General features: G+C 38.1%; 1 protein-coding gene across 2 annotated transcripts in view; it reads right to left on the reverse strand.

Annotated features, from left to right (window-relative positions):
• The window catches only part of fstl5 (follistatin-like 5), a 198655-nt gene that overhangs the window by 138166 nt on the left and 37902 nt on the right, over positions 1–22587 (reverse strand). For both annotated transcript variants that reach the window (XM_026182987.2, XM_026182971.2), the window contains exon 3: positions 17784–17814. In XM_026182987.2, coding sequence (XP_026038772.2) covers positions 17784–17814 — 31 coding nt within the window. The remainder of the gene's footprint in view (positions 1–17783; positions 17815–22587) is intronic.

The following is a 22587-nucleotide window of genomic DNA, read 5'->3' on the forward strand; positions in this document are numbered from 1 at the left end:
CATTTAAGCAATATCATTTTGAAGCATATTTTTTCCTTGGACAGGCATCTCCGTACCTCTTTTTTTTTTTTTTTTTTGCGAATGCTTTCTATTCTCTTTGTAAACTCAAACTGTTGCTGTAGTACCTGTATCTGATGTTTTCCATTACAACAGCTCCGAGTCCTGAGGGAGAGAGCGAAGCGTGGTAAACAACAGTCAGGCGCTAAGCTCACACAGTGCAGAGTTTAGCTGGCCCACAAGGCCCATGAATAAGAAAAAGGAGATGCAAATTGGAATAAACAACAACTACAACAATCTTAAAACTTTACTTGCGCATAAACAATGTCACAGTCCCTCACACCAACTGACACTTCGTGCAAATAAGTTATCTGAAATCTCAGACGGTGAGCAAGTTCTTAAGTGGAGCGCTGCGAATACTGGAAGGCACAAGCGTGCACATTAGCAGCGGCAGCAGCAAAGTGTATTTTTAGCCAACCTGTTGTCATGCAAAGAAAAGGTGTAACATATTCACGGTTAAACATCTGACATCATCCAGTCTGCCATTACCTGCCGTTTTTTCTCAAACAATGGTTGCATGTAAGTCTGACCATTAGCAGCGTCTCAGGAACAGCAATTTCCTGAATGTCACCAATTTGTTGATAATGCATTATTTGTGACATATTTATGGAGAAGGACATTTAATGGCACTAAGCATGATTTATTTTCAGCCATCCTGAGCCGGAGGCATGCATAGTCTTGGAGATTTCATTTTAAAACAACTGGTGAATAATTTTCACCTAAAGACAGGAACCTTAACCAATAGAAAGAATTTTGAATCTTATAATGGATTGACTCCAGATAAATTCATTTCAGGCTCAATTTCCGATGTGTTTGTTAAGCTCGCAAACTTGTCTCTTTATTCAAAAATGAATCTTCTGCCAGGAAAAGGTGTTAAGTCTGGTCACTGCGACCCCCTTCACATTCAGTGCTAAATGATTTACTAAAGCAGCATGGTGGTGCAGTGGTTAGCACTGTTGCCTCACAACAAGAAGGTCCTGGGTTCGACTTTGTCATCTGAGGATTCTGCATGTCCTCCTTGTGTTTGTGTGGGCTCTCTCTAGGTACTCCAGCTTCTCTCTCAGTCCAGTGACATGGACACCTGGGTTGGCTGGAAGACTGTTTACTTAGCCTGGCAGGGTGAAGGACACTGTCTCAGCTGAACTATGGACACGCACACATATACTGATACTGATAAGCACTCACTGATGCATCACCCTCCCTACCCCGGATCCAACGCCACCTCCAACGCTTACCTCCCCTCTGATGTGGACATGGGGTCAGCTGAAGGCGCAGTCGAAGATTGCAGCGGTCCCAGATCAGATGTACACACTGGAACACTTTCCCATGTTGCTTGTCTGTGTTTTATTGTGCTATGGTGTGTTGACAACTGTGCATTATCCTTTTGTGTTACACATTTCGATGTTTTTTTTCCTCGCTACCTAGCCTGACCTGTCTCCCCAATGTGATGTTTGTGTATTGTATGTACGATCGGCAAGGTCTGTCATCTCGGTTGTGGGCAAAAGACCTGCAACTGACAAATAAAGGCAATTTCATCTCTCATCATCTCTCATTTGGTTAAATGGTGACTGCCCATAGGTGTAAATGTGAATGATAGTCTTTCAATCTGTGTTAGCCCCGCAGATTGGTGACCTGTCCAGGGTGTAACCTTCCCCTTGGTAGCTGGAATAGACTCCAGTGCTCCCGTGACCCTGACAAGGATGAGTAGATGAGAATGGATCGATGGATTATCTCCACATTTCATAAGTGAACAAACATCAGTTTAAAAGGTAAAAAGAACAGGCTGGTTACACTGGCAGTCTGGGCTTCTGACAACAGTTTGTTCCAGAACAATGGACTCCAGAAGGTCCACGAGAACAGACCATAACTCACTATATATCAAGAGGGTCTCCAGTTTAAACTTCCTCAGTGTCCAACTGTCAGAGGACCTGTCCTGCAATAGACACACCTATGCTCTCAGTGGCCAGGAGTTAGCTTCGTGAGGAAGCTAAGGAAGGCTGGGTAAATAAAAATTCCCAGTACTATAAAACACATGCAGCGCAAAAAGATGCACTCTATAAGAAAATAAAGCTTGAATTATATTTTCTCCCTTCTATATTTAGCTACTTAAGGGTTTACTTAAAATACACACTATATCAATATGTTTAAAATCAGCTCTTGCAGATAATGAACAGCTTATACAGCTCAAAATTGATATGAATGTAAATGTGCATAATTATCAATTTTTCACCAGAACACTGTCAATTTAGAAAGCTCCTGGGTTTTGAAATATCAGAATCAGATTTAAAGTTGTTCTCTTGTTTTTTGTCTTCCTTCTTCCACAAACTACAAATTTGTCTAGGTGTATAGAGACAGATGCATTAACTACACTGGAAGTACATTTGGCATGGTTTCCCATTCGTTTACAAATTGTTTTCTGGTGATAAAAGGTGTCAAAAAGGCAGGCTGTTACAGCATTGTTATCTTCGGCTTTACACATGGCACGTCAAAGACTTGTTTCTGTCAGCCCCAAAGGTAACGACCTGCTCAAAGACCTATATCCATCAGCGTCGTTAAGGTGTTGTGTTATCACCTGCTGAAATGCACTTCTTCCCCTACCAAATGCTAATTGCAACATTGTGACAACACTTTTACTCCTGATGGCATAAACAACTCTTGAACTATTTATGAGTATCTATTTGAGGTATAAGAGCTTTTTCAAGCCTTTTAAGCAGAGCAACACACTATGTTTAAAACATTGATGACTTCCCTTCCACCTCGATGACTTCATTCCACAGCCCTTTCACTAAAATACAAAGACAAAGTCTTGGGGAAAGAAAAAAAAACATTGTCACTTCTTATGTTTCCCTTTTTATCATTTTACTCACTGTGTGACTGCAGGTCAACATATAACTCTGTTTCATACTGTTACATGGTTGGACTATATATTCCTAAATTAAATTTCCCATGTTCTGTTTGATAAATTCAATCTAGTCTGACTCAACAAGGAACGGAGGACAAATCCTTAAAATCATTTATAAAGGGGAAAGCCTATTCCATTTTAATAAAAGCTGAGCTCTGCAACCTGCTGATCTGAAACCCTGCCAACCTCTGCATCTCTAAGTGTCGTATAAAAAATATATATATAACAGTTATGTTCAAGAGAAAGCGTTTGCATTCACATTTTCGACATTTAACTCTTATACGAGACAACCGAACCGAAGTGAAATCCAATTTCCTCTTTAACAGTAAAAGCAGCCAGATTAGAAAGTGCAAGGGTCAAAGCCACTACGTGCTGACAAGAATAACTGCAAAATACGCTCTAGTGTACCTTGAATTATCACATACTATGAAAACTTGTTAGATACAGAAATTCTGCAGGGGGGAAAAAGCATTACGTCTAAACAAGACAGGGACATTTTCAGTTCAGGTAAAAGGACGGAGATACAGACGGGGGTGTTTACTACTCAACATCTATCTTGTCGCCCTCTACAAACACAACTGACAGCACATGAATAGACTGTGCTTCGTGTTTATGAAATCTAAAAGAGCACCGAAGTCAACTCACGTTCAACTTATTCATAAAATGCTGTCTGACATATTCATCACAAACCACTTTGCAGAGTACAAAGGACATAGTGTAAATACAAATTAAAACTATATGACTAAACTTCACATGAAATATTCCCCAGCTTGTCAACAGTGTACAAAGGTATACATCACAGCTGCTCAGCAGAGGCTAATCAAAGAATCCCCACCCCTACAATAGATTTTTTAAAAAGACTTTCACTGCTTTGAAGGAATGTAAATTAATCAAACCACACTATCAAAAGGAAAACAGACTCTTTATGAATGAAAACATCAAATCTCCTTTTTCCCCCCGCATGGTTTTTAATTAATACAGAAAAAAACTTGCACTGTTTATGTAGAAATTACACCAGTTCATTTTGAGATTCAACACTTATAATAATTGCAAATGTTGTTCAAATATAGGGACAAATATTGTTTTATGAAAATTATGCTATTGTGCAAGATGTGCACATATTTTGTGTATAACATATCCAGTATTATCCGCAAGTATTTGGACAAATTACTCTGTCTCTGCAAACCACCACTGTGGATTTTAAAAAACTAACAGCAGTAGACTTTCAGCTTGAATCCAATCAGTTTAGCAAAATTATCGCATTAACTGTTTCAGAATCATATATTTTAGATCAGCAAATCTTCTACAAAACCTCTTTACTGACTTGCAAGGTTTCCTTGTGGATCTCTGGTCTCTTTTTCCTCAATTTTTATCCACCTTTATAGTTACTGAATGCAGCAACAGAGAGAACCAACAGACCTCCATGCTAATTGACTAGCTGCGATTACACAGCCTTTGTCGAGAACCAAGACCTTTGTGATAGGTGGGTACTCTTACCAGCGGGAAATTTCAAAAATATCTGGAAAAAAATGGTCTGTTTGTTATTCCTTGTTCTTGTGCTGTTGTTGGTTATTTAGTTTAGCATGCAGAAAAGTCCTAATTCGCTATACACACAAAAGAAATCTTTGGATTGACATGTACTGGGTGTGAAAAACAATGCTTTTAATGCTGCTTATGTGACCACTGAATATTTTATCATGTTTCTCCTTTTTCATGGTAACCTCTGTTTTCACTCCCTTCCTGTCAACACCGAAGTAAGTGCTTCTGGCTTTTCGGTGGACCAGAGGCAAGCACGTTTGCATAGGCTGCATACCCAAAATCACTCTTTACAGCCAAATAGCTACACAAACACAGAGAGACACAAATGCAGCAACCCCAGTTCCACTTATGATGATGATGCACACTTAAAAGAATAAAAAAAGAAAGAAAAGATAGATAGCCTAGATAGCCATCACTCTAATGTGCACCTGTTTTTATTCAGTGACCATACTCATTACATTTTCATTTTAGGATGTATACCTTCATCAATGTTATGCAAGTTGTGCTGTGAATGTGAAATGTGTGAAATGTGAAAAAGACCAAAAGAAAAAGCATTCAATTTCAGGGACAACACTAAGAGAAGTGTGTTACTTTTAGGCACTTATAGTATCTGTATGTGTGCTGGTTCCTGGCTGAGTGCACGTGTAAGAGTGGATGAGAGCACCTGGTAACCACTTGGCAACTTTCCGTCCCATTTCATTCCCTGGCCTAATGACTGAACGTGGGCCAGACTCCTCTCTCAGTCTGTCCACATCAGGATGCAGCACTGAGAGCGTTTCCACCAACAACCCCATTTATCAGAGATTGCCGCCTAATTGTAAGCACCCTGCGCTACTCCCATTACTACTTCACATTACAGTGGGCTGGATGGTGGGCAAACAAAAAGACAAGCAGCTTTCCTTTTCAGACCTCATTTCTCTCTCCCTCTTCCTCTCTCTCTCATGAACTTTGTATGGCTGATTCTGCATTACTATATCTCTGGGTGAAATATTGACATACAAAGATAAAAACTGTTTAAGTAAATTCAGTCCAATGTAAAATGTTCTTGCTCAAAGCATTACACGCACTCCTGACATTTAAGGTAATATTTTAGAGGAGAGAGATTAACACGTCTCTCTCATACAAAAAGAGATACAAAAAGAAATGTTTCTGTTTATATTGACTGTAATACAAACCTGACTCTTACTACTTGCACCAAATAATTTTGACATATTTTGTGAAGAAACTATCAAACCGAAAAGGCGAACTCTTCAAAATCAAGAAACAGCTTTCTATGCTGAACAATAAAACAGGAGTAAGAGTTCTTCTTTCCCAAAGCTGGATATTTCCAGCTTACTGTATGTACTACCATTCACCGAAGACCAGCGACCAGGGGGACTGAGTTGTATTTATTAGACCTAACTGTTAAGCTGAGTCTTCAGAATAGAATTTAGTTGATGTACCAACCAGAAGTAATCCTAGTCTAAACTAAAACAGGCTTTGTAATGTTAATGCATATGACTATGGCTGTTTTCTACCCCTGTCTAGCTCTGCCTTGCTAATTTATTTTGGATTTGCGGCAACAACTCACGATCAAAGGAAAGGAAAATGCAATTTCACAGACTCTGAAATAATAATAAAAGCATACAAAAAAAATCAAGAGTTAAAACATTACTGCATGAGCACACCAATTGCCAACTATTGCACTTCAGTAACAAATACTAGGAACCACTGTAAGGAAAATATGGAAAGAGCACCTGATAAAGACAAAAACTTGTTTTTTTTAGTTTGTTTGTTTTTAATACAACGAAGCAGCAGGCATGCTCACTGCAAATCACTATACAGACTGATGACTTCATGTATTTTTAAAAATTCATCTGCTTTTTTACCAACCATCTGATGAGTTGTTGTCCAGCACAAACTCTGATGACAACTCCCTTAGAAGTTAAAACAGAAAAAGAAGGCCTTTCATTGCTTGCTTCTATTCTTAACTATTCTCTTCTGCTTATCTTAAAATCCATATATGACACAGTAGTAATATAAGCTGTAGAGAAACAGCAAAGACTTTGACTTTACAACAACTCTTAAAAAGCCCCAAGATTATGGCCATTTCTAGCAGACAGTTGGTCACTGTAACAAACGCTACAGCTTTCTAGTAGGTACCTCTCCTATTTACCATCTTTACCATCTTCTGGTATGCTATAAAAACAAAACTCACTGGATTTGAGTGAATTTGCATGCACTGTAATAAGGTGCAACAAGTCAGTTTGTGAAATTTCTAGAATCAGAAGAAAAACAAATGTGGGTGTTTTTGTCAAATAAACTGCAGCTAAATCGAACTAAAATCATACAAGTCCAGTGTACTCTCACTCACATCAACTTCTTATCTCAATCTGCATGTGATGAAATTAGCAGAGAAAGACAAAATAACACCTGAAAGCTAATTTGGGAACCGAGTGTGTTAGAAGACCTTAGCTGTTTAACACAAGCACACTGTTGCATATAAAGACTGCCTGTCACTGCTCTGAGATTATGTTGAGTACAATGGAACAAAGCTGGGTGAGAACTTAAAAAAAAAAAACAATAAAAAAAAAAAAGTTATACCTAAATGGGTCAAGTATATATATTTTTTTACATGTTTGGGTACTGTTGCAGTTATGCCATTCACATAAAAGGAACATTAAAGTTAATCTAGGCTGAAAGCCGGAACCGACCTTCAGGATAATATCTCTTCCTATGATTACTGTGTTGACCTTCAGATGGAAAAAGAAGCACCGCTATTGCCAAGCCTTCATCATTATCCGCTGTAAGTAGCATGGGTTCATGCAGATCACTAAGAATTATTGATGAATCTCAATTAGATTCGTCTCACTCCATTTAATTCTACATATTCAGGATATGGTTTGCCAAAAATTATGGGTATCAACATCCAGGGAGTCATTTATACACTCAAGATGACTTTTGATGGTAATATTGTTGATCTTGCTAAGTGTGCAGCACGTTATGCTTCCTTTGGCAGCAGCACTGATGATCGCCATGACACCCATCACTCTTTTTTTTTACCCTGTGTCTGTTATTATTTTCAAATAAGCAGTTTAACGTTCTTTGAAAGTTCATTAAGCAATTCAAAGACCAGAAAATAAATTACATGCCATAACAGTATACTAGGATATGGCTCATAAATGCTATTCTTATGGCCTAGAACAGCCAATGTGTTTTCATGGGTAGTAGCTCATTAGACGTCTGTACCTCAGCAGGAAACATTTGAGTGGTTCACACTATGCTGAGTCCTGCTGGTTTACATCTTAGTCATCTAATTAGGAACTAACTTACACCTGGAACGCCAGGTGAGCGCAATTAACAAGCATGTAGGATGAAATACCAGGGTGCTGTAAAAAGCCATTTTAAAATCAAGCTAATTTCGGATATGTTTTTTCTCCCCATGACAAAATCGACCTTTCTCATATCACACAAGTAATGTGTTTGTTCCATTTAAGATGTTCCAGTATGCTAAGCAATTTGATATGTGTAGCACAAGACAAATGCGCTTTCACAGAAAAAAAACGACACAAAACAATTAAGAAACTTTAAGAAACCTCAACTTTTACCAGATTGTTTATTCTGAGTGTGCAGCATTTAAAGATAAATCATTTGAATTAAACAAGATACCAACATAAAATAGCACTAATTTAAAGTTAAATGCAATTTACCAAAGGGCTGGACTGAAAGAAGAGGGGGAAAACTGATACTAATCTGAACTCTGTTGGCAAGACTGTATAACGGTCTACAGGTTGCAGTAGTGTAAGCTGAGTAAACACACTGTAGTTTCTAGTTTGCTCATTTGTCCCTGGCAGGAAACAAAGTGAGACTGCTCTCTGAAGATATTAGAATAGTAGTACGTTAACACAAAAAGTATACAAGTACCAGCAAGCAAACTGAGTTTATGACTTCTTACTAATGTGGATGTCTGTACCTATTGCATCACATTATTTTGAAATAAGCAGTTTTAAATTAAGAGTACATTAAACTTCTTGAAAGATGGACAATCATGAAACGTTTTGAATGCTGTGGTTTGTCTTTGTTTTTTTCACCAGTTTGTTGTTTGAGGGGTTTTTTTTGGTTAGTTTTTTATTTTGTCTTTTGTTTTTTTACATGTAGGTCTAAAATAAATGGTCAGTTTTAGTGTTGTTGCTTTTGCCCACAAAAATACAACTTATCAAATGAAACAAAACAATATTGTTAAATTATTAAATTTGCTTTAGTGTGTTTTTTTTTAATCTTGGATTGTGTGTGTGTTGGTTTAACAGTGTTGGTAAGCCCACCCTCTAAATGCTTGTGCTATAGCTTGTTTGATGCTCTTTAGCCTTTTCTGCCATCTTTGTTGTCAAGGGTCAGGACAGCAAAATTAATGTGACAAAAAAATGCAGCTTCCCCATTAATTTCACTGACATGTCTACACTGGGGTAGCAGGAGTCCTGACCCCAAGGAGGCACAGGAGGCCAGACATGCCTAGAAAAATCATTCAATATAACTTCAGCAGCCCTGGCCAATCAAACAAAACAATGACCCCATCTGATGTTAAGCACTCTGCGGCATACAAAATACTTTGACTGGTTTATAATAGGATAATCAAGTCAAATGCCACCATAACTTTACATAGTCTTTAAAAAGTCCTGCTTAATAGAAACAACTGTACAGTGATAAGCCTTCAAATGACCATATTACAGTTATTTTGTATTACACGTAATGCCAGAGGTGGTGTAACTAAAGATTAGAAGGACAGGGATAATTGTTACTCAGCTGCTAAACACTATTCCTCAGAGTATTTAATACAGACTGTATACATCAGAACAACATACCCATTATGACATTACCCATTGTTTGGAAACTTGTATTTGAAGCCTTGATTTTAGTATTTTTGCCATTTCCGTCACGATATTCTGAAGCCATTGTGAGGATAAAATTATCAGCTAACAACACTAGAAAGCTAAGTAAGGTAGCATCACAAAGACACAAAGTTATATTAATAAAACAAAAGTTTCAGTCGCCAAATCTTAAGCACAGACTTCAGGGCCAGGCTGTTAGTACAATTAGCCAAACAGCAATCCATTATATTTGTCAGTTAACTGAATTAAAATCTTCAAAAAGGCCAAGAGGTCCAAATTAGTGACTTAAATTGGCAGAGGTAAAGTCGTACAGTCAACTAGGAGTGCAATTGTTGGCATCCACCTGGCACTGAAGGCAGTCATTTATTATTTTATTTGTTTTTAATGCAGTCGTTGTCATGACAGGGAAAATTTGTTGTAACGATCAGAAACAGCTGGGACTCTACAGGAACTGACTTAGGCGGCCATTAGATGAACCGCAGTGTTTGGCTTTGTGTTATACAAATTTTAAAAAGGATTCCTTATTCAGGATATCAGGCCTCAGCTTGTTAAGACTATAAACACAGGCTCATTAGCTACGTCACTGGTTCTATAACAGGATATTGTACATGGAAAACCCATTTCAGACACCCTTAAAGTTGTTTTTTTATAGTAGGATGATGAGCCTAAAAAAAAGAACTGAATAAAAGATCTCCACTTGTAATATCATGCATTTTTTGATGAGTGTTTCACCTGTGCCTTTAAGGTCATATTGCTATCAGACAGTCTATGAGCTATATTGAAGGATCTGGGCATCAATTTAAAACAGAGCATGAAGACCTCCAGTGCAAACACAGTCTAACGCTTTCTGAAGTGCAACGTGACCAAGCAAGGTACAGCTGGCTTTTTCCCCTGAGAAGGTGAAAGTGTTGTACCATACAGTATTTAGGGCAGACACGAGTGTCCTCTAATGGCTTAGTGGGTCAAGGAGCATAAGTGGCCTGTAAAGCTAGCCACAAGGTCCTGCGGGGATTCAAAAGGCAAATCCTATAGGGCCTTTTTTCTGTTTTTTTAAACCCAGCCACTCATCTAAGACTGACTGGGGTGCTCATAAGCAGATGGTGCAGTGTAGTCCCATAGCATCTCTTTAAAACTGCTTCCTTCCCTGCCCAGGAAAAGACAGCACTTCATGAATCTACAATAACTTGATTAAGACTTACTGTATGAAAGCCATTACAAATTCAATTGTGGCAAAACAGTGACGCTAGATGGAACAACAGGGAGTCTTCCAATAATTCTGTCTGAGAAAGGTGCAGAGGAACGCAGCATTCACCTCTCCTCAGTACAGCTGTGACGAGTTATTAAAAGTGCAACCCAGTCCCAGGGGGTGGTGTGTAATTTTAGAATTAATATACAATTTAGAGCTTGGTGTTTGCAGCTTTTGAATTATTCAAATGTACTGCTATGGGCTCGGGTTTGGTAGGAGTAAGCAGTAGGCAGTTGCCATGCATACAAATGAATAAATTACGCGAGACGACATAGATTAGAAGAACATAAACATTTGTGCCAGGAAACAAAACAAGATGTTTGCTCTTGTGCAGAGTTCAAATCTGAAAGGCTGTAACATACTAATAGGAATAGTCCACGTCTGTAAGGAAATCTTTCATCAGCAGCCAAATTCGCACGTCAGCACTTCACCTGTTCACTCAACAAAAATACATAAATCAACACTTTTTCTGCAGGTATAAGATTTGACTCATCTGCTAAACTTCAATGGTATTACATGATTGGTTTTTTATTGTTTGATTTTTGTGTTTATATACATCAAGTAAGTAGCAATAACTATACAAAGTAAAGCACAAAAGTGTGGTTGTTTATATTGGACTCTGGTGACTACTCGTGTAAAATTAATATGAATAACAGAAAAGCACCGGAGAGATATTCATGATATACATTCATAGATATTCATAGTTGCTTTAAAATGCATTTATAATTAACCGGTGGGCCTGGGTTTGATTCAACTGAACTCCAAAGCTTTCCTCACAGAACAAGGCTATGGTGCCAAGTGAGAATACAGGTTCTAAACCTAGGATGTGCTCACTATAACTAGATCAATACTGACCTGTATTTTGTTTTGTGTGTTTGAGCACATGTAACGGAGTGTTCAACACAGCTGAAGGGGTGTTGATTGTGTCCGTCTGTCAGTCATCCATCTATCCATTTTCTTCTACTTATCTGGTGGGCCAGGTTGCATGGGCAATAACCTAAGCAGAGAAACCTAGACCTCCCTCTCCCCAGCCAACTCCCCGAGCTCACCTGTGGGAACACAGAGATGTTCCCGAACCAGTCGAGTGATATGTGTCCTGTGTCTACCCCAGGGCCTAATCCCTGTATGACATGACCAGAACTCCCGCAGGAGGTACCCAGGAGGCATCCTTGTCAGTTGCCCTAACCATCTCAGCTGGGTCCTTTCAAAATGGAGAAGCAACTCCACTCTACACTGACGCTCTCCCGAATGACTGAATCGAAGGAAGTGACAAGCCTCCAATCAGAGAAAGTTCATTTCTCCTGCTTGAATCCACAATCTTTCTTCAATCACTACCCAAAGCTCATGACCACAGGTAAGGGTAAGGATGTGGATCGAGAATCTGTACAGGGCTAAAAAATGTAATAAATATTTGATGTTGTGACCATTTCGTCAGCCTATACGACAGTAAACATGAAATTACAAATTGTAACCCTAAACTTATTAGGAAACGCTAAGTGAGAATTACAGTCGGGGCAGAGCATAAACAAGTAAATTAATAAATAACAACACATAACCAATTTCAGGAAAATCCATTTATGTTTTTGTGCCAGAAGGGAGGGAAGGAAAAAATTGGCTAACATAACAGAATATTAGGTTTTTATATCTCCAAATATTTGTATTAGTTTTAAAACTCCTTTATTAGTCATGCTGTAAATTTAATCTTAGAGGTTCTCATTCCCATTCTGACGAGCACTCTGTTCACCATGTGGGGCAACTTGAGTTAAGCAACTTTCCCAAGGACACTTTGGGATGTGTTAGGTGGCAAATCTCGAGAAACAAAAATACCCCAATGCAAAACATTATTCCCCTCTCTCTGACCAAGCTTTTTAATATCGGAATCATACATCTTAATATGAAAGAAAATCAATTGTTGGCTAAATAAAACAAGGTTCTCTGAACACCAGCAAGTTTATTTTACTGTGTCTTGTTTATACACTACACCAGCAAAAGTCATTAATCTTAATAGTGCTGCTACCAATGACATTTCTTACATGTAATGAGAATGGGAAGACAATCTTAAAAAGCTCAATCACATTTTTCATATGACTAAATCAGCCCATTTATTTTGTAAAATTGCATTTCACCAGCAGCCCAAGGTCTTCCTGTAGTATGCATAACAAGCTCGCTTAGTGTGGTATGTGCTCGTTCTGGGACTCCAATTACCGAGCATCCTGGAATACGTTTGGCATTTGTCTCTTCCTTGCTGACATTCAGTTCGAGTTTATAAGGCGCTTCATTCATTCCATCTATGATTTTTTTGTTTTGCTTTGGCATCCACAGTAAATGCAGGAATGTAATTTTCATCCATCCATTTCACAAACTGCTCATCTTGTTCAGGGCTGGACAGGTCGCCAGTATATCACAGGGTAAAAAAATATAACAGTCTCAGACAAGAGAACACATTCAAGTATGTATGAACATGGAAAAAGACAGAGAGAATTTCTCAATAAACCACACAACAAAACTAGTTGTGAAACTGAGGGGGAAAGCATTTTAAAATAGGATTCTTGCACCTTTATAATTCTTCTTAAAATCAAAAAATGAGAATTCATATTGAACAATGATGAGATTGTATAATACATTTTGGACATTTTATAAAATATCAGTTTATATCAGTAACGTAGTAGTTACTGATATAAACTATGAGAGAAAAGCTATTCATCAGTGCAATAATATCTACAGCAATATTTGACAATTTCTTTATCGCACATGACAGTAAAGTCTTGTATTTTGGACTGTTGCTCAGACAAACCAAGGATTTTGAAGACACTTTTACCACTTTGATCTGTGCTTTAACTATTTGCACTATTTAGAGCTTCTACTGGTATACCTACACCAAACTGTTCGGTTTTTAAGATAAAAGCTACAACTGCAAAAAAAGTCAAATTCAACTTCTGGATCTGTATTTTTTTGTATTCTTATGATTATATTCAACATATTTTCTATACATTACAATTTGTCAGATTTACTGTGCATTACCATGACTTTATGTATTAGAACAACATCTATCAGTACAACACATTAAAGAGTCACAATTAAAAAGCATGGGGTTTTTCCTGTTATAACCATGTTTGTGGATAATATTAGACTTTGTTGTTGTATTTCAGTGGATCTGTAGAAAACCCAGAGATAAACAGTGGCATCTTTAAAATACTCTAGCATATTTATTTTCTGTGAGGGTAAAGCTGAATAATAAACACACTTTTTCATCTGTTTTAGTATACAGGAAGAGTCGGTGTGGCTTCTGTTAATTAAAGTAAGAAATATCAAGTTATATTTGTGAAGGAAACATTAATTAGGTAAGTGCCCTGCTCCAGATGTCTGCCCTGTAACTACATCTTAAAACTAATAAATGTATGTGATTGCTGGTTACCTCAAAGTTGACCAAGTGACATGAAACCACAACAGCTTTATAAACTAAATTTGGTGGGGGGGACTTTTATTCTGATCTTGACTTGCTAGATGTCTATTCAATCCGTTAATTTTGACGTAGCTTCTAAAACTGGGCCTTTTAATGCTAAATCAACCTCAGTTTCACAATAACGAGAAGGCTCCAATGTACATGGTGATACTTGAATAATTTATGATTTTCCCTACAGTTTGCTTGCCTTCTCGTTATCGCGGCTGGAAATGAGTTTGCTGAAAACTGGCCAAAGTGAGAGCTCCCCTCTCGGCTTACAGAACATGGTGCATTAAAGTGAATCACAGCAGACAGCTGGGGCCGCCCTTTATGGTAATGCACCCTCTACAATTACTGCTTCGACCTTCCCTGGCAAGGAAAAATGGGGAGATGTCCATTTAGCGCCCCTTTCAAACACTTAGTGGCAGGCATGTTGGGCAGCAGGACCACCTTTTGCCTGACATTGACTCTTGTTTAGAGGAGAAAGAGAAGACATTAGAAAGGTGACGGGTTGACAGATGAGATGTATCTGTCAACCAGCAAGAAGAGCATGGTGCATTAATGCATCACCACTGTCCAGATCCACAGAGGTAGTTGAAGCTGGTTGGAGATAATAGTGCCAAGTACTGCTGCAACTATCAGTTTTTTCCTACCATTTTATAGAAACCCAGTTCCAAAAAAGGTTGGGACACGGTGGAAAATGTACGTAAAAACAGAATGCAATATGTACAGGTTGCACCTCCATCCCATCAGAGATGCAGGTTTTTTAAGTTAGCACTGATAACAACCTGGATGGTTCCTCTCCTCGTTGGTCTTGAGAATGCAACATGCATGTTTTTCCAAAGAGAATTTCAAATTTCGATTTGTCTGACCAAGAGAAAAGTTTTGCAAATGAACAGAGCCACACATTAAACTCAAATGAACATTATCGATGCAATAACTGGTTAATATACTGTGTGTGTGTCCTGAGTACATTTTAAAAAAATTACATTTAAAGTTAAGGTTATCCAACTTTTTTTAGGTTGCTGGACCTTCACGGCACAAATTTTTTTGTTAAAGCTGAGAACGACTGCATTTGGTGTTAAAGATAAATGGCTTATTGAAAACTCTGCGCTGCATTTTTAACTTGTTCACACGGCTCCTTGTTATGGAAATATAATTCAATCACTTTCATGGACTGAGCATATCAAGAGTAACATATCTCATTGCACAAAAACACCCAGCTGAAAGTAAAGTATGAGAAAACCTCCCATTATAGACGCTGAAGGGTATAACCATTTAGTGCTCACTTAATCTGCTTTCAAGCATGTAATGCAGCACTGAACTTTTATAGATATTACTCAGCTGAGCTGTATGTAACATGTCTGATTCAAACAGTCATCTTAGCTACCCGTTGATCTGCATTCCCTTCCTTGTATTTACTACTCACCACACCACCACTTCCCTAAACCCTTCCTGACTATATACATTTGTGGACTATCCTTTTTATGTGCTACATGTGTGAAAAGGTACCCTCAGACCTAATTCTCCTGGCATTGCAGGAGGTTAAATGAGTGAAAAATGTCTATAGTATAATGTGAAAAAACCCTCTATATACTGGTGAAAAAAAAACTATTTTGAGCAGATACAAAACATGTTGGCGGAGGGTCTGCAAAATGTCTCCAAACAAAAACTTGAAAACATGTTTTCATGCAGCTGACGAAGTTTAGGTTGAGGTCTACTTTTTTTTTCAACATTTGTACAAGCTTAGTCACAATTCATAGTATTACAATTAGAGATGGCACGATACCACTTTTTTATGTCCGATACCGATACCGATATCATAAATTTGGATATCTGCCGATACCGATATGAATCCGATATAGTGTTTTTTAATCAACAAAACTGTTTTTTAAAATATCTTGCTGCATTTTGCAAGTCTGCAAGTTCATACTCAAGTTTAAAACAACAACTACACTAAAGCTATTCTGTTATACCTGTATACAAAAAAAAATATTTCATAGTTCAGCAATACTGATCAATCTAATAAACTTAAACCTACACCATCCTCCCTATTCTGGTATTTTAAAGAGTACTTAGCGTAAATATTAAGCAATCTAACTAATAGGGTTCCAACTCCCAGCAACAACATAAATAAATAAAAAATAGAGAACCACCCCTCACGCGCCACCTCATGATGCTTAATCGACGTAATCAACCTTAATTTGATGCAGTGTGAAAAAAAAAATGCACAGAAATCAATTATTTTTCAAGAAATATTAAATAGATTCAACATCTTTCTTCAACAAAATTGCAGACTGCACAGATGGTACCTTCCCAAAGTAAAAAGTACTATAGCTTACTAGGGTATATATATTAGACTTAATAGTCACTATATACAGTAATTGACTTCTATTCATTTTACATCAAATTAAAACTTTGGGTGTCAGATAATTATTTATTAAAAGCTAGACATTTTAAATGAGAATAAGAAAGAAAAGTATGTCTTTGTGCCCCCTTTTCCCTGTTCATGCCCTATCGGCCCCCCTGGCTAAACTTTGCTAGATCCGCCCCTGCACAGTTACAGCCGTCAGCTGCGTAGAAAAAGATCCTCGAGTAGAAAGTAATATTAAATACATTCTAACAACAGCTTATCAAGCTTAAACGTCCTGCTGTTGTTCAGCCGCTGGTTTCCTCTTTCTGGTGCAAAGTGGGCCAAAAACAAACAAGAGAGACGGACTCGCGACAGAAAAGCCGATCAGCTGATCAGTTTCACGATTGAAGTAGCAGCAGGAGAGCGAGAGGCAGTCGCTTGTTAAGCTTAACGCAGGAATGCTTTACAAACATTCAGAGATGGACTTACACACTTGCTTTACTTCTCTCGGGGATAACTTTGTCGGAGATGAAATGCCAGGTTGCTAGCGAAGCTCCACATGCTATCCAGACCACCGACAGGTCCCGCATGCCACAGCCGCTCTATCACGTGATGCATACTGCTCCGACGTGCTAACGTTCTGAGGTGAGTTACAGCGTGTTGCAAGTTTTGTGAGGTGCTTTCGTGATATTTAATGGATCGGATTACATTTTTTATTTTTCTCCGATATCCGATCCAGTAATTTAGGTCAGTATTGGACCGATACCGATACGTAATATCGGATCGGTCCATCTCTAATTACAATTAGACACAGGCATTTCAAGCAAAAAAATACCAACCAGATTTCTTGCACACAGACCTGATAACTTCAGTTTTTGAAGGAATCCAAACAGAACTTTTTAATTGCTGTTGTCTTTGGATTTTCGTCTTTCCTGTTTGCGTTCAGAACGACGACTTTTATCAGTTTGGTGTCTGATGATAGTTTTGTTATTTAATGGCTGCTGGCTACTGTATATTTTAGTTTAGTAACATAAAATATTCATTTAGGGTTTAAATATATCTTGATAAGTGAAAAGTCAAGCTTTGTACAAGAATGTGACCATTGCATGAAATCTTTTTGGTGTAGGAGATAAAATTTTAGAAAGAGGAGATGAGAGAGTGTTATGCTCCCAGTAGGTTTCTTATTGTGGTGTTTTTGATCAAATGTGCTCTTTTTTTGTCTTTTAGTTAAAAAAAAAGGCTACATAAATATTTTATACTACAAAAAAGCAAAAGTGCTTCACTTAGGCTGTAGCTTCAACAACCCCTCCCCTTGTACACAACATGTTGACATACAGGAAGGAAGGAGGAAGAAGGAGGAATCAAAGGCAGAAACTCACCTTTTATTCTCAGGTTCTCTGGAACGCCATCCTGTTGGAAAAGCAAAAAAGAAAACAGAGATAAGATCTATGAGATCAAAACCTACAACATTAAGGTAAATGAGTGCAGTTACATGTCCTTGTATTAGATGAATGACATTCTGCAGTCCATTCAGTATATTAACATTCTTCTGAAAAATGGTGTTTCACATCTCAATCATCACACAAAGCCTAAGGACTTCATTCTGAATGCAAGAACTCTGAATGTCTGAATGTTAAATAATATTGCATAAACAACCCAAACAACAGTGTACCTTTACACGGCAATTTGACTCACTTACACAGATAACAGACAAACCTTAAGCTCTGAGATTTTATTTACTTACATATTATTTAATACATATTATTGACTTCTTCTTGCTTTTAGTCATTAGATATGTTTCTTTAGCTTCTGATATCTATTTACATCTATTTAGATCATTGTATCCAAGTGTTTTAACTTTCTTTTTTGAACAAGTTAACCAAATTAGTAGTCCAGATGCTTCTTCAATTGACAAATAAATGTATAAATGTAGTGTAACAGAAAAAAATATGCAGTAAAAAAAAAAGAAAAAGAAAAAACATATTACAAATATACCAAAGAGCAAACAACTAGGACCTTCTGAGTAGCCGCGCTTTAACAGATTTGCATGCTTATTGAGCATAGTTGTAGAAAATGCTGCTATCAGGACTACTATTCTAAGTAACTGCTCTCCAGAAACCATGAATGCGAAAGAAAGAGGCATAAATATTTGATTTCTCTACAGTGAAATCTGCATAGCTCATCCTTCTCGTTCTTGTACAGAAAAATCAGATTCTCTTTCTAGCAGCTCGAGCTGGGTGGCGTTATGAGGAAGATGCATTATGCAACGGGTCTACAGTCAATAATGAACTGTGGTCCCTGAATGCATGAAGAAAACAGCAGTTTACCCATTTTCTCAGTTTGCACAGAAATCGACCTACTGTGCATTTTCTTCCTAATGCGCTATTAATTACCTGTCAATTAAAAAACAGGATATTATGCACTTAATGTGTTTTAAAGATATATGGGTAAGCATATCCAAGAGATGTGACTTTAAATATCAATTCTGACTGAAGGAGTAGCACAGCTTATCTTGCTTCCTGGGTACCATGTGTATACATTTGACATTGTCATATTTTTATTTAGACTATACTGGGTCTGTACATACTGAGCCCTGCTGTTAATGAAATCCCTACCCCACACAAAAGAACATCCATATGATTGATAATCTAATAAATATTGATATAGTGATTTATTGTAAACAATATCTAAAAGAGGTTAACTGATTTTTATTAAAAAATAATAAACACATAATACAAAAAAGTGTGAAAAACAATTACATTTTCTTAGTTCTTAATTATAATGACAAAATATTAATGTATAAATATCAATAGGAACACATAACACATGTAACTGTACCAGTAATTACCAAAAATTAGTAACTTAGTGTTTAGTGGTTACTATTAACTGCACAGTTTCTTTACCATGTTTATTACAAAGCACTAGCAGTGGGTCCAAGTTTGATTTTACCCTGGTATGTTTCCAGAATTTGCAATCCATGCATTCCTAATGACAATGGTCTTCAAGAAAGTTGAGGATGAATACATAACTCTGACAGTCCCCAATGTGGCTATGACATTATATGGAAAATCCATCACGTGGTTTCTTCGATGCGCAGGCACATCACCCAGCAATCACTAAAGCTCAAGTTAAACATTGTGATGTGGTAACAGCTTTTTCTGCTCATCATCTTTCTGGATGTTTCAGGAAACACTGCTGACCATCAGATACAAATCAGAGAAAACACCTGTGGCTCTCTGACATTCTTTGTATAACCCTCCCACCAAACAGACACACACATACACACACACTAGAGGAGCTGACATTTAGAATTGCACTACAGGTAGGGAAGATATCAAATAGGGCTTATTTGCATATAGCAGACAATGTTCACACTTCATTCGTTTGAAGAGAGTGATTTCTCCTGAGCCACTGGCAGGCCTGTCTCTTCTGCCCCGAGACTCCGGGGACAGTGAAGCACCCAGCTGTACAACTCGTGCTTCATCTGCTCCTGTCACAGCTAGCTGGCTGACCGCCTACATCTATCTCTCTTTCTCCCCTTTTTGTGTTTCTCACTGTCTCTCAACCATCCTCACTCCACCAGCAACACCTCCCCCTTGTCTTTTCTTTCTCCCGCTTCAGATCTCACAAACCTCACTTCTCCAGACCACCAACTTCCAAATACACTCCATCTGGAAACATATGACAACAAATTGCAACATACCAGTATGACAAGTGACCAGAATACGGTACGCAGTACTATTCCTTATGAGCAAGACTGGTTTATTTGTTTGACCAATAGAGAAGAGTGACAAAACAACAGAGCTGAATCCAATTTTTGCCAGGGCTGATGTAAGGTCATCCAACAACAATGTACACAGGTGAACAAAAACAGACATGTGCATATTCCAGTAGATTATTTTAAATTCCATGAATTGAGAGTCATTCTTTTTCCTTAATATGCTGTAATGTAATGCACAGATCCAGCACCTGTACCTTGCTAGAATTATGCACAGTATCTGTATCTGCAACAGCATGCCCAGACAAATAAATACTTACATTTCTAACAAATGCTTCACACGGTCAAGAAGTTCAAGAAAACAAATGTGTAATTTTGCCTCTTTGCATCATAACACCGTTGCTGTCTTTTCATGGTTTATCCGTTTATAATTGTCTGTGGGTAGCTGTGTTCAAACTGTTTCTGACAAAGGATGGTGAGGCCAGTAGTTGTATTGCTAAGACTCATCATGTTGACAAGTAACAACTATTAATAAATAAACCAAAAGAACAGGGAAAATAACCATGTAGCAGAAAGACTTTGAAAACCACAGGTCAACACATTGTTATTGTTCTAGTAGACTGGCTCCGTACAGCATCTCTGCCTTTTCGGCCCCTGCGGAGACGATACAAAAGCTGGTTACCTCAGTTTCGGGCTGGCTGCCATTTGAAAGCAGACAGCTCATCAAGATGAGTGACAAGGGTTGGGGCTCAAACTGACCAGCTGAGGAGGAGAGGGAGGAGGAGGAAGACGAAGGGGGAAATAATACTGACAGAAGTCACGTTTAGGCCAAATGTTGCCTGTTGCAGCTTTAACTGACGCTACTGTACAACAAGCTGTTTCTTGTGAATTTTGCTGTTCAATCTTGTTGTTCCTCCCATTCCCCGTCTCTTTATCTCAATCTAATTTGCCCACCACCCCCACTCCCTCTCTCCCTCTCTCTCTCGCTCTGCTTATCCCCTGTTAATCTAGATTTGCCATGTGGCCAAGCCAGTGCAGGATGGATGGGGCTTTGCACACACAGTTGTCCTTGCTTCCATTTTGTTTGTCCTGACATAACAGCTTGATGTCAAAGCGACAAAAACTCACAGAAATTGCTGTAGTCCCTCATGCTGAGCAAGCCTGGCACTTCTACGTGATTTTCACAAATTGCACACTGAGCCCTCCATCATTCTTACAATTAAACTCTTCATGTAAGACCTTGGCTGAAAGATCTCAAAGTATCAGGAGATTAAGAGTAGCAACAACCACCACTTTAAATGGCGTATGCAATAAAACCCATAATAACTACAGGCAGGGATCCGTGTCCTATACCTGACCCCATGTAAAGGATTTCACAGTGAATTTCTGAAACAATGCCATGGGAATTACACATGGGAGTAGAACACATGACCAGCTGTTTATGACCACGTGGTGACTGAACTCTTTGTGAGGAAAGCTTATAAGGTTGTGTCCGATCACGTTACCCAAGCCAAATGCTGTCCTTCGAAGCACAGGAAAAGACATCGCATTAACCTTCCCAGCTTGAAGCAAAGCACAGTTCGCTATTTTCCATCCCTATATTTCACTGCTAGAGCTTTAGTTTTTTTTTTAAAATGAGGCACATTAGAGAATATGAAATTGTTATTTTATCTCATTGACTTTATCATCTACTTTTAAACTGTACTTTTATTTTGAGCCGACTATGTTTTTCAACTTGATATTACTTCTCCACAATAATTCACTTTGAAACAACTGTTAACACAGCTCGCTCAGCTTTATTGACAAGAGCATGACCCGAGTCTCTCTGCAGTCCAGACAAGAGCTGAGAAATTCTCTAAGCAACAAAAAGGCCAATGACATAATTTGAAAAAGGGCTTACTTTTGGCTTTTTTTCCACCAAAGGGCTGTAAATTTCCACAGTCTCATTTGACAGGCAGATAGATGAGTGCAGTTTACCTCTGTCCTCTCGCAAGACGAATTGTAATGGTATGCAGATGCTGTAATGACATTCCTCTGAGATGTAATCACAGCGCCTGGCACATTAATTTCACTGGAGTGGAAAAGCACATATATCATTTTTGTGGCTTCTCGTCAGATTTCCGCTACATGTGGGTATACATTACCTTAATTATTAAAGTCACTGCAGTTCCAAACCACACTAGCGAAAAGAGACAAAGTCTAAACCAGTTAGTTTCAATAAGAGATAATGTACTGCTGAATACAATAAAGAAAAAAGCACCATGCAGCTTCAAAATGTACTGGTGGTTAGATTAAAAGTACTTAAAGAAAATATGTCTGCCTTATTCACATGGTGCTGCAAAACATTGGAAAGTACACTCTCTTCAGTACAAGAGAGAGTAATGGGAAAGTAGAAATACTGGACTGTGTTGCAGTGGAGAGATTAAAGAGACACTACAAGTGAAAAGGGTCATATTCATTACAAC

This window comes from Astatotilapia calliptera, chromosome 2 (genome assembly GCF_964374335.1).
Source record: "Astatotilapia calliptera chromosome 2, fAstCal68.1, whole genome shotgun sequence".
NCBI lineage: Eukaryota > Metazoa > Chordata > Actinopteri > Cichliformes > Cichlidae > Astatotilapia > Astatotilapia calliptera.